Raw genomic sequence first — 13,630 nt, 5'->3', positions numbered from 1 at the left:
TACACTCAACAAGATATATTGTTAGTTTTTTTAAAGCAAGTCATACGTTATACATTAACATAAATATTATAATAGATTCTATATATCAATGTTATGTAATTTAGGGATTCGAACCCGCTGGTAATTAGATTCACGACTATGCGCATAATAATGACTATAGTGTGTTCTTGATTTCGTGGAAATGAATAATAAATGAATAAAAAGATTATTTCCGTAATGTGTTTCTGAATGAGAGGCGCCGCTTTGAAATTTAGTTTTTCGTGATACTTTTTCCGAGACGCGAGGAGAATTAGATTGAGACGTCGAGCGAAATGTGCGCCATGTGAGCAGAAAATATGTCGACGCGCGGCCGTTTGCGCTTCCCGTGGTGAATTGCACGAACTACGCGTCATGGAACGAGATATTAACAAGCCCGAATGAATGTTTCACCAGAATGTTTTACACACGGGACTCTATCGATTTTACGTAACAAATATTTGCAATAAAATTATGACAATCCGAATGAAAACATATGATAAACATGAGGCTCCCCATTAATAAAGGCAGTTCATTATTACGTTTCGACTATGTTAACCATGAAACACTATATCCGTGTTGTGATGAGAATCCCATGATAATAACGAACAAATAATTCAAAGTACAAAAATGTTTCCTTGAGTTCGTAGTTTACTCAACATTTCGACTATATCCTTATACATTGTAGTCATCTCCAGGAATACTCTACATTTTCAGGGTTGGTAGCCATGAGCAGTATACGTTATCATAAAGCAACCGAAAAGAAAAAGTAATTAAAACCGATGACGACATGAAATGATAGTGAACCCGTAGACAAATACTAGTTTGAGCAGTGCTTATTCAGCTTTATGTCGTATTTGCAAAATATGACGATGAGCAGTGGAGAAAGAAGGAATCGTTGCCTATTTATGGCTAGGTTTGTGACACTAGGCGAATTTTTTCGGCAAATGATTCGCAGTTGGCCTATAATTCGCCTGCGATTCAGAATTCAGGAGACCAAGGTTGACACTATTAGACGAATTCGGCGTAGATAAGTTCGCCCCACAAATTCGTCGCTGATAAACGATAACATGTATTTTTTTCACCGAATTCGCCGACGAAATTCGCCTAATCTAAAACGGCCGCTGTATAGTAAACACAGTTAGGGGTGGCCGGGTACGTGAGATCGGTTCAACAGTTAGGGATGGACAACTCATGATGTATATACAATTAATGATTGGTAAGAATCAGAAGAATATGTGTGGGTTGTATTTGAAACCTACATCGCCACTAATGAACACTAGTATAGCAGTCGTTGGAAAACTGTTCGCATATCAGATCAGAAATTGTCCCCAAGTGTCATATATTTGCCTTTTGCTTAATAACCATATGTAAATAAGACGGGCGCCTGACTGGTCTATCTAATGAGATTTTATTCTGCACAATTTTGCGTGGCGCTCGTCGCGTTGCAATATGCTCTATAATATTCTATATAAAATCATCGCGGCTATTTCGATAAGTGTCTTTTCGGAGATATCATATATAAGTATATTTTGTTGAGTAAGATATGAACCCGGGAACACTTTCGGTAACCGGTTGCGCGGGTCACGGCGTACACGTAAGCGCTCTTATATTATCACAGATGAATTATTAAAATCAGTAGAGATTTGCTTATTTACGGAATGGATCGAATCTTGCCTATTTCCTCAGCGCAAGCGATCTGAAAATAAGAATTTCATTTAACGACAAAGGGATATTTTTGCATTTGTTTGGGCCGATCTCGCGAACAAAATGACTGTTTCCATCTCAGCGTCTTCCAGCAATCTAGTATTTACGTCTTGTTCCCGATATGCGATTCGGTACGCGGCACAAGGACCACTACAAATCCATTTTCACTTAGCAAAAACTGGCTGCCGCATTCTCGTTCTATTTACGGCATTTAGATGACTTTTGTCGACTTGTCGCGCACACCACTTCGGCCTAGCGACGGAGAGCAGCGCTGTTTTTCCCACCCGGATACCGATATTAAAAGCTTGAAGATATATGAATGCGTCGATTATCATAATGGATCTGTCGGTGCCGGGACATACTCTGAATCCGTAACGACAAACAAGTGCGCGATGGTCGTCGATCATCATGGATATCAGTGGGTGTGTGTATGCATCCCTATACGCTTACTATATGCGAAATATGAACTGTCATTTATAATTTCTATTAGTAAATCGAGCCGGGTCAGATGATCCGACGGATGGATTGGATGGTGCATAGAACGCGACACTACGCCGTATTTATAACTATAACGGTAGCGGTTCGCAGCGAATTGTAATTATCAGCTGTTGACGAAAATTACGCAGTGAAATAAATGCATATATACATGCGCTAATTGCGTCAGTGACGCGTTCGTTTTTCGTTTGCGAAAACATAGTTTGGCGATATATGTATATAGAGACGTATGCACATTTGTCCTTATAATGACATCGACGCGCTTGTGGTGCGGCGTGTAAAGCTTCCGGGTGACGAGGATAGGCTCTGTGTGCACCGATACACAGAACTCATACAACGAAACCGATTTTCGTAAAGGATGTTTGGTGCGGTGAGTCATGTGGATGCTGAATTCAAAATCTACTTTATCTTTCTCATCATCCCTTCTCGGTGCTGGTTCGACCTTTCTATATGATCACAAAATGCTTTGTACATTATTACGATATATGAAATAGAAAACTTTTCAGTTGTTGAAAGAGCCGAGCTAAGATTCGCTCTCAAAACTTCCTTTCCCGTCCGACTAGCGATTTACCCTAAGAAATAAAAGAAACACCCTAAAAAACATATTTCGAAACATAAAGAAAGTTTATTATAAATGGTGGCAATTTTACTCTGTTAGTTGTAACCACTTTCTTAAAACCGACAATAAGCCTCCGATATCCACCAAAAAGTAAGAGAGGCGAAATGGCAAATCATTAACGATACAGCAATTACTGAAGCTTATCAAAGAGCTATTTGAATGTTGATAGGAATAATGCACGTAGAGAAGAGTTTATCTTAAAGAGTAACACAGAAATCTCATCAGAGTATGCACGCGTTCATATCGACTGGTGACCTTGGGGAGAAATCAATTGCCATTAGTTTCAGAAAACACTTCAACAAACGCGCGAATAATTGGAAACGTCTTTATATCTATCTGATTATCGCGTTAGACTAATCTCCGGGAAGCAGCAGCGGCGACGATGTTGGAATAGATTGGGGTAAATGGGTGTTATTATTATATGCGTGCGCGCGCGAGTGTCGTCTGCGTTGTGTCCGGCTCAACGCGTAGAAAATCCACATGAAACAGAAAGAATAAATTGCTACTCTTCTCACGTTACTGATGACTGGTAAATATGGCGACATAAGATTTATTATCGCGTCGTCCCCTGCTATTTAACGTCGATAGGAATGCGCCTACGTACATGTAGCCTACATTAACACTTTGGCCCAAATATGGCCAAATATGGCCAGCGTCTCCATAAATCCACCTTTGACGTCACAGAACTACCCATAGTCCAGTTTCACGGAGTTTAATTCAAATGTTAATTCATGTATTCTTTACTTCACATTTTCGATGAGGACAACAATTCAAACTTAACCGTTTTAGGCTTAAAAACCTTTCCATGGACGAGGATTTTGATATCGAACATCCATTACCCAGTTGAAAAAAAGTTTCATACCATTGTGGTATCAGTGATGTCATTGGGGGTTTAAGGATGTGACCATCTTTTGTATATGAACAAGTTTCAAAGGTTTATGATTTTTCTCGACATAAAAGGCAAACTCGTCTTTGGTGGTTTGTGCGCCTTTATTGATCTTACGTTTGATGCCTTAATTGAGTTGTTTCTATATTTTCATTTCTCTTCAGATTCTCAGCTGAACAGAATTGATTGAATTCGTGTCATAAACATATATACATATATACTAGATAAAACTGCATCATGGGCGCCGTACTCGATAAACTAACTGGCGACGACGAGCCACCGGAAGAACCAAACCAGGCTAAAGATGACAATATGGCGGATGGGACACTTCCGGTAAATGATGTAAGTTATATAAGCAATCCTTCACGTTCAAAGATTGTTTTTTTAAATTGTCGTTAATCTTATAAGCAAACCTTCATGTTCAAAGATTGTTGCTTTTTCTGAAATGGTCGTATATAGATCTAGGATTGGAATGGGAACGAACGTTGACTTAGTGTGATGTTAGATTGCTTGCAAAAACAAAAATGATCCTAGTCTGTTTCTAAGCGGGACCCGTTTCGCAGAACACGGCCGATATGCCGTTAAAACTTCATTAATTACCACGACTTATGGAACTTCAAGTCTTTCCTTGCAATGGATTCCTGCGGTTTCAAAACTAAGCCCCGGCTGCACGATAACAGCTAGGCCGCGGGATTATTAGAAAATAAAAAAATCCATTTATTGCTTGCGTGGGCGAAGATTGAAATTGCTAAAATCTACAGCCTACGCTTCAATCAGATGTAAGTCGTTTCATTTTTAATCTCATATAGAACAATATACTTTAAACTAGTATAGGGTATATATAGATTTCATGCGGGACCAATTTGCATCGCCTTAAAATTATGCATGTGCCTACATAAATATATGTAATGTTTATTATATTTATTCAATCTCTCGTGTGTGCCGGCAAGCAAAAATTCTGATTCGTCGCGAGAATTTATGGCCGCTCAGCTATAAAGCAAATCCTCGTTACTGTCTAGGGAAACACATAGGTATGACTGCGCATCAACGCATTCGCCTTAATACCGCGCAATAGCCTGTGCTCCTCCCGACAGCCGCGCTCTTTAACTCGGCAGCGTTGGCAAATTAACCGTTACCGAATATGTTGAATATTTCGTATGTATTTGTCATCGTTTCACCGGTAAGAACGCGTGAACCGCGGTGAATAAACTGACACGAGGAAGCAACACCGCGATCGGTGTCGGTAATGCCGAACAATAAGCCGGTTTGTATCGTCATAAATTCACGTATCAGGATGGAATTCTGACTAATGCGAACAACTAAGTGTCTCACCGAATCCAACTCACTCCTGTCGACAGGACAGTCATGAGCTAGATACATTTACGGTAAGTCGGTAAGATGGTTTTTTTAGATGTGGTTTAAATCTACTAATTCATCTTTTTGAGAGTATTAAAAACTGTTCAAAGAGAACTACGAACAACGAAGATGTTTCGACTGAACTAATTCTGTTTTTTTGTTTGTACGAATGATTTCCTTAGAAAAACGAATTGAATCGGCAGAAACCTTGACTAATGAATTCAGATATTTGGGTCAGAATTTATCTATCAGCGCGAAAAGTATACATGTAAATCTAATGATTTCGATATTCACTGACGACGCTCTATTCCATAATGATTTCATGTAACGATACAACGACCATAATGCGGTTAATAGCGAAATATTCTCAAACTTGTTCTCCACATCGCCTTGACGTTTCGCGCGCTATTATATTACGCGTCGTATATTTGCTTTAACCGGTTTTTTTGTCGACACACTTACAGTCATGTCTCATGAATACTGTAGCACTTGCTCGCTGATGTTGAGGTCGAATATTAGTCTCTGGCTCAGCGCTCAGTCGTGTATATGCAACGATTCTCTTTTCGCTGTCGACATGAATTTTCTGCTTGACATGATGAACGTCCGAACAGCGCTGCAGTGATTGTCATTTGTTTTTCGCTATGTGGTTTATATTGCTGTTGTAATATCGATGCCGAAACCAGCTGTCCCTTGCAATTTTCCACGACAACAATCTGTGAACGCAGACCACAATGTGGACCACAGATTCCAGATAGGAGACAATGAACACGTCTTTTTGGTGAAAAAAGTTTGGGTATTTAGACCCTTCGTCAAACAAAACAGGTGGAAACACTATGGTCGTTAGTGGCTACCGTGGAAGCTGTTTTTAAGAGAGACCCGGCCCCGAATCTCCGTTGCAGTTCTCTCGTTCAGGACGGTGCTTGTGTAACCGGTTTCCACTTCTCGATATTTACCTTTATTTACGGAGTGTTTTAATTGTGTCGTGCATTGCAGAATCTGCGCAAGAAAGCCGATTTACAGTCACGTTACTCGAGAGAGCCCGACAGGCAGTTACATACATCATAGTCCATGGAAGATTGACGGTTATCGACATGAGTTGACCACACTTAATTAAAGGGCTGTAAAAGTCCAAAGCTGTGTCTTGAATTTCGAAGATATAATATTTGGTTATTAAGAACCGAAATTAGCTCAAACTGGTCTTAAGTACCAAATTGGTTAACTAAAATGAACTTCAAGTGGTCACAAGTTGTTCGATTGGCGCGGGGATCGGTCATAGAACTAAAATGAGCTTTTGCTTGACTAAAATAAAGTGGTCTTAAGATTGTTAGATTGTCTATGGAACCATAACTGGTCTTGAATCTAAGCGTTGACAAAATATTAGATACACATATTCGTGTTGATTCAAATATGTAGTGAATGTTGAATGTGAAGGTCGAATCTAAGAAGGGGAGGGGGTCCTTGCTCGATATTTGTTTACTTTAAATGCATTTTTTTGTTTTGAACATTCTCCGTATGGTTCCTGTTATAATTCGTTTATAGTGTCATCATCTTCGACTCTTTTTCTTCCTGTTTATACGAAGAAATCGGAACTAATCCCCGTGTAGGAAATAATTAAAGCAATTTGTATCGGCCCTGGGGATCAACGGAATTACCATAACTACCCAGAGCTCATTAGAAAAGAAAATGAGTTTCCAGATTCGGGAAGAAATGGCCCGATTACGAGGACGGCATCGTAGCGGTATATTCAAACATAACAACAACAAACAGCAAACAGCCGATATTCCCTTGAGATGTTAATCAGTGAGGTCGCTTCCACAATGATATTCACGCATACGCTCGCATTATCATAGATCGCTTTTCCTCTAGGTCATTTTCTCTGAGCTGGAAAAGATCACATATGAAGGGAAAGAAATTCCGTATATGGAGTGCCGGCACCGCTACTGTGGCAATCGAGGATTCCACGTATGGCAGGCGAGGATCCGCCAGGTTCGCTAGTGGTTACTCGGTTACCGCGCTTAAAATTTCTTTCAAATTCGAATCAATATTTTTCATTAGTAAATCAATTTCCAGTAAAACTGTACCATATTCTCATTGGAAAATCTTATATCTAATGTGATGACAACATTTCTATTTGGGAGCCCTAAATTCCAGTTCAAAGTTCATAATATGAAATGATCTACTCTTCGCTACTTTACTGAGTGTATTGCTACGCCATCTGGTGTGCGGCTCCCCGCCAAATATATTCTTGGATTGATATAAGGATGGCACTTTTTGCATTTGCTGCGGCGTCAGGCCAATGCCATTAACGACAAACGACACTCTCGAAGCGGGCGCAAATGCGAAATTGAAAGAACAAATGTTGACATTCGGTTTCGCATCTGCGAGCAATTAAAAAAAAAACGTTAACGAGCGGTGGAGGCGACCAAGCCGCCAGTCAACCGTATTCATAACTCATATATACAGACATAAAACCCGATATTAAAACTCGCCCCGAAAAAAACAACACGTGTTCCCTCTCGAAATATGTTAACGATATCATTGTATTATATCTAATAACGAACGGTTGTTTCGATGATCGCGCAACGGTTGAAATTTGTAGGCAGCACGTTTATTTTTGTAAGGCGAAAATGGCCAGATGTGAATGAAGTTTTCTAGCGTGAAGCATGAGTTATGGCTAAATTCCTCGTTCTTTATTCGATTTTTGAAATGAACCAGGCCACATAAATAATTATTTCTATAACAATCTGATTTTTTTCTACGAAATTGGTAATTCATTGGAAATACGTCATGTGTATTTGTAAATTTATATCTGGGAATTCTAGTTTAGAATTAAATATTTTGTCTCCTCAAGTTCGACAAAATTATGTTGTGCTCGATATTGCCTTTATCATATCGAAGGAAAATGTACTTATAAATCAATTTGTATCAAAAATCGAGAATATCAAAAATCAATGTTTTGATAATATATGTTCTTGTTAATCATCAATATCCGCCAGAAAATTGTGAATTTCAAAATTAATGATTTCATAGGAATACAGGTTCAATCAAGCTAGCTTAAACCATCATCAGATGAGTCGTTAAATTGCTTCAGTCGTTACTATTCTCGAGTCCCAATGTTTTTCCAATTAACTAGATGTTAATATTAAGTGTCTGTCGTCGTTTTGAAATTTTATCAACATCAAGTTTGTCCGAACTTCGACTTTGAGTTTCCTATCACCTAGCGATTTCTGGAAATCGTTGCGTTTTAGTTGCGGGAACGATGTTTGAATCGTGGCTGTGAGTTTAATTGCATCGCGAACCAATAGATGGCGAACAAACTCCGACTAACATCAACACCCAGTAACGTCACAACGACATACACGAGTAAAATATCGAATATCGTGACGTCACACGCGCCTGTTGATCGGGTCCAATAGAAATGTACGTCATCTGAACGGGAATAGGGCCCGGACTGTTTTTCACGTCATAAAATTAAGTGGGACTCGAACCGCCGGTATTTTCAATAGAATCGGCGCCAAGCTGTCGTCCGATCCTAATGTAAAAGGACTTAATTGAAGTTTTGCCCGAGGGCATTTTATATGCGCGATAATCTGTTAGTTTGTTTTAAGAGTGAAAGTTATATCATTTTTGTAATAATGATTATAATGATAATTTATTACTACACTTTGGAGAAATGTAACAAAATAATGAGGCTGCACTAAGTGACCATGGGTCAGTCTATCGATTAGGGATAAAAGGAATTGACGAAGACAATCAATCAATCAATCAATCAATCAATCAATCAATCAATCAATCAATCAATCGACTTCAGAGAGTTGAAATCGTTTGAGAATCTGTGGGTCCTGAAGCATCCACGCCACATTCACTGTGCACTCTCAAATATAAACAGATGAAAAGTATAGAGCGAGTCAAATGTGGGACTCCTCCGTGGAACCATCATACAATTCATATCGTGATACAAAAATCATCTATTGTTTCAATATGTCTGAATAACGAGCCGCAATATTTACTGTTAAATGGCCTAAATTTGCATAAGCTCACCTGATTTCATTCGGCAAGCACCTGGCGCGTCCTGGGGTAGATCGCTACAACAACCAGCGTTTACATGCTACAGTATTCGTGGATATAGCATCGAAAATATTTGGTGCAGAGTCGAAACTGGATTAGGCAGGATTTGGACACGCGGGATTATATAAGAATATGTAAAAAATTCGCACGCGAATTCTAGCTTCGTAAATATTGTCTTCAATAGTAATCGTAAGACGACCGACGAAAAAGGTAATTTCAGTTTCGATTCCTGACATATTTCAGCAGGGGGTTTCAGTTATGTTAAAAAAGAGACGCAGTTTTCGGCGCGAATATCACTGTAGAAACTGCATCATTAGTCAGATTCATCACGCTAAAAACTCTTGATACTTTCGATAGAAATATCAACCGTTCTTACAAAGTCAATATTGTACCTTTTTATAAAATCTCCATGATATAGACAAATCCAAATCTAAGAAAGAAGATGATCGGACTAGTGAAATAGATGAATAAATCATTAACTGAAAGGAAAGCTTTTCAGACTCTTTTTCTTCCTTATTGTGCGATTTTTCCTATGCTATCGTATTGCATTACACGAACAGTATTTCGTCAATGGCTCTCGACGATATATATATATATATATATATATATATATATATATATATATATATATATATATATATATATATATATATATATATATATATATATATATATATATATATATATATATATATATATATATATATATATATATATATATATATATATATATATATATATATATATATATATATATATATATATATATATATATATATATATATATATATATATATATATATATATATATATATATATATATATATATATATATATATATATATATATATAATATTTGTTTTTGTCTCCGATACGAAACATGATTTTTTTACATTCCCTCATTCAAATGAATCGTAATGTGACGTGTACGGTTTGGATTTCGATTGATACCCTTGAAATGCGTACGCGCTGAGCGAGACGCCGGTTTTACATATATTACATGCATCTGTTGCATGCGGCGTTTTTCGCTGTGTATGGAAAGAGCGCGGCTCGCTGCAGTGAACCGCGGCTTCCAAAAGCGCTGAAACAATAGATAATAGAGCGTTAATGTTCGTAACCGTTGAATTATTCAAATAATCGAGAGTATTATTTTATAGTGATTAATAACGGTTTGCAGTTTGCGCCGACGGCTCCAGTGAAATAGATTGGCAGAGAACTGGAGACGCGTCGGGTTTTTGATTGCTTAAATAAACTCGATATAAATATGAACGATATGTAATCTTTTGCAGGCGGGCGATAACGATATGGATCGCGGCAGGACGCCTTCACTGCGGGATCGACAAAACGAGATCGTGCCGGCACCCGAACGACTGCGTCCCGGACCGAAAGAGCTTCAGTTGTTGCACCAGAGCAGCGGGGAAAGCAGCGGCATCGGAACTCTGCCGCCTTCAGGCGTGTCTTCGTTCGACTACGACGAGCCTCGGCCCGGCACTAGCGGTGTAGATAGCAGCCCCAGACAGTCGAACGGTCGACCGAGCATCGAGCGAAGCGACTCGGTTGAACGATACAAAAGTGATGCTGCCGATGCAACTGTACACGCTGCGTATGCCGCCGATGAGGAGGAGCGTTCCAATAACCAGCCAAATTTCGATGATCTTTTCGCGCAACGTAATTCGGTAACACAGTTGGATAAGCCAGCGAAACGAATGGAATTAGATCCTGAATGGGATAAGTACCAGCGTCGGGGTAGCCGTTCTCCGTCACCGGGAGAACTAGGCGACAGGCAGGACTCGGCGAGATCGTCAGTTCGGTCGAGTCTGTTTCTCGGTGTGCGGACTGCGTCTCAATGGGTGCAGTGGTCGCAGCAGCGGAGGGCTTCGTTCCGGCGCCGTTTAGAGGCCATGGAGCAGAAAGAGAAGGACGCCGAGAAGAACCGCGTTCCGACACCGATCAAAAAGGCGCGAAAGGAGTGTAAACCGTTCCAGTATACGCACGGTCTCGACGAATCGGACGACGATGACGAGGTCGCTCACAGGCCCCCGGCCAAGTCGAAGAAAAAGAAAAAGCACCAAGAACCACCGAAAAAGAAAGTAAAAATCACGGAAGCCCAGTACCGGATTATATATCAATACTGGCTACATAAAAACTTCGTGCGACTCCGGATTTTCGGGATAATTTGTGGTTTCGTCGCTTTCGTCATCGGAGTCGTCAATCTAACAAGTACAGTATGGATAAAATACCACCGTAAGTTCACATTTATTTCAAGTATTTTTCCTTCAACCGATATGATCGATAAAATTCCAGTTCCACATTGTTTTCTGTTCAATTCGACTTGAATATACATTTGAAAATCAGTCCATACAGAATCTCTGTTGAACTGAAATTCATTTCCAGATGACTTTTCGTACTCTCTGGTGCCCGTCTATTATTTCGACTTTAACATTAGTTCATTATCTACGATTTGAAATTAGAATTCGATCCGAAATTCAAAATTCTGCCAGGAACTGAGTTCAGAGTAGATTTTCAAATGAATGAATATTCAAGTAATTAAAACCGAAATGCCGACCCACATCTGTCGAACAGAGTTTAGGACCCTAGCCTTTGTCACCACGCGTTATGGGTGCTAAATCTGTTTCAATGAAACAGATGTTGACTAGTGATCCGCGGGCAAACCGCTTAAATTAGCAAACGTGCAACAACAGTGCTTATTTGGTAAACATTTGAGCTTATTGCAATGGGTTTATGTTCTGTAGAGAGAAACGGGTGGTTTTATTTTTCACTATCTGGTGTATTCTACAGATACTTACAGCTTGTGGATCCAGTTCCACAGTCATGAGTAAGAATTAACTCTGAGTTAAAATTAGTTCAAATCTTAACTCGCAACTGTGGAACTGGATTATGATTTCAGTCATGCTTTTTCATTTTGGCCGAACATATAGTTGAAATATATATGACAATATTGAGCTACCAAACACCGAAACTACCGAATTTGAAATGTCATATCCAAAAATATCAAATTTCTGAGATACGACTGTTAGCGAATTTATTCAAATTTCATCCGATTCGAAATCGTAAGAAGAAATTAATCGTCTGAATGAAAATTTTTTTTTTATTCATCCCCGTTTGCCAGGGCGTGCTTTCATCTCATCGCACGTCGATCATTTTGTCTGGAAGCGGAAATTATCCGCAATGTTAAACAATATTCACCGAGGCTTTACTAAATAGTTAAACGGTCTAGTAACATCGTAACTCGGCGCCCGTCGTTCACAAAAATAATCGTACGTACTCAATTATGAACGCCGACAAATTACTAGTAGCAACGCGCGCGTGGAAGACAATCCTCAAAAATACTGCAACACGCGACATTAGGTACTCGTCTTAACCGGACAATCCCATCATTCCGCTGGGAACGGACGTATGTTAGGTCGGACGCTCACGCATCGTCGGACCGGAATATGTAGCCGGTCGCGAGTCCGTGATAGCCATGCAAATTGCCTAAAGATCATATATATCTTATATACGCGGACGTATTAGCGGTAATTTTTGTGCGTATGAACCGCGAGGAAATAATACACTCATAATTACCAGCGAGTAAGTAATCTAGTTTCCCCTAATAGACGTAATTGGATTGATCGCTGGCATATTAGGCTGACATGCGAAACGTTAAGTAGCGGTTGCGATATTAGAAAACAAATTGTGCCTGTCTTCTTTTTTACACAGAGTGGTAATTCGTGCACACAGCAAACTGTTAAATTTTGACAGCAATCAAACAACACAAGAGTGAACGCGGGCAAGCTTTATCCGTTAATTACAAAACGCGTTTTTGTCTATTAGCTTTTGCCAAATTCTATGATAAGAGAACCAAAGATGTCGAAGGCTCAGTTACACCCTCCTCACAAGGTACATCGAATCCTTATGACGAATAGAAAAATTAACCTGGTGTCAATTTTCGAACACATTTCATTCAAGAATACTTCTAGGTGCAGTTGCACAATCGTGAGTTTAGAAGTTCAAAATGGTCTAAAATTGGGCTGAATTGTTAAATTGGAAGAGAGCTTAAGTTGACAGATTGACTACAGAATCATGAGTTTACACTTTGGTCTTAAGTTGTTAGATTTGCTATAAAACCAACGTGAGCTTAGACTGGTCATAGGTTGTTGGATTGGCTATAAAACCAGAATGGGCTTAGACTGTACTTAAGAAGTAAGGTTAGCTATGGAATCAAAATGAGCTCGAACTGACCGCAGCCGCTGTGCTGGTGGATATTGGCCTCTAACTCCCGTCGCACTTTATATCGACTGCTTATAAATCTTCCTTCATAAATGACAGGAATATGTACAAATGACTGCAGGCTTTTTATCGGTCGACATCTAGAGAACTGTCAAGTTTTACGTCCGACTATTTCGGCTTCCATATTCACATAACATTAATAATGCATAATTAAAGGCAACTACAGTCACGACGATGACTGTTTTCAGAATGAA

At 39.3% G+C, this 13,630-nt stretch overlaps 1 protein-coding gene across 2 annotated transcripts in view; it reads left to right on the top strand.

Annotated features, from left to right (window-relative positions):
- Positions 1-2,153: 2,153 nt before the first annotated feature.
- LOC141908815 (uncharacterized) overlaps positions 2,154-13,630 on the top strand; it is a 40,109-nt gene continuing 28,632 nt past the window's right edge. Inside the window, exons 1-3 of one of the 2 annotated variants that reach the window (XM_074799027.1) lie at positions 2,154-2,587; positions 3,887-4,064; positions 10,436-11,390. In XM_074799027.1, the coding sequence (XP_074655128.1) occupies positions 3,960-4,064; positions 10,436-11,390 (1,060 nt within the window). In that variant the 5' untranslated portion in view covers positions 2,154-2,587; positions 3,887-3,959. Of the gene's footprint in view, positions 2,588-3,886; positions 4,065-9,224; positions 9,357-10,435; positions 11,391-13,630 lie in introns of those variants that run through there. The other variant, XM_074799028.1, reaches the window with a different exon arrangement.

The sequence above is a fragment of the Tubulanus polymorphus genome, chromosome 7 (assembly GCF_964204645.1).
Source record: "Tubulanus polymorphus chromosome 7, tnTubPoly1.2, whole genome shotgun sequence".
NCBI classification, from domain to species: Eukaryota; Metazoa; Nemertea; class Palaeonemertea; order Tubulaniformes; family Tubulanidae; genus Tubulanus; species Tubulanus polymorphus.
This window is presented reverse-complemented; position numbering and strand designations above follow the sequence as displayed.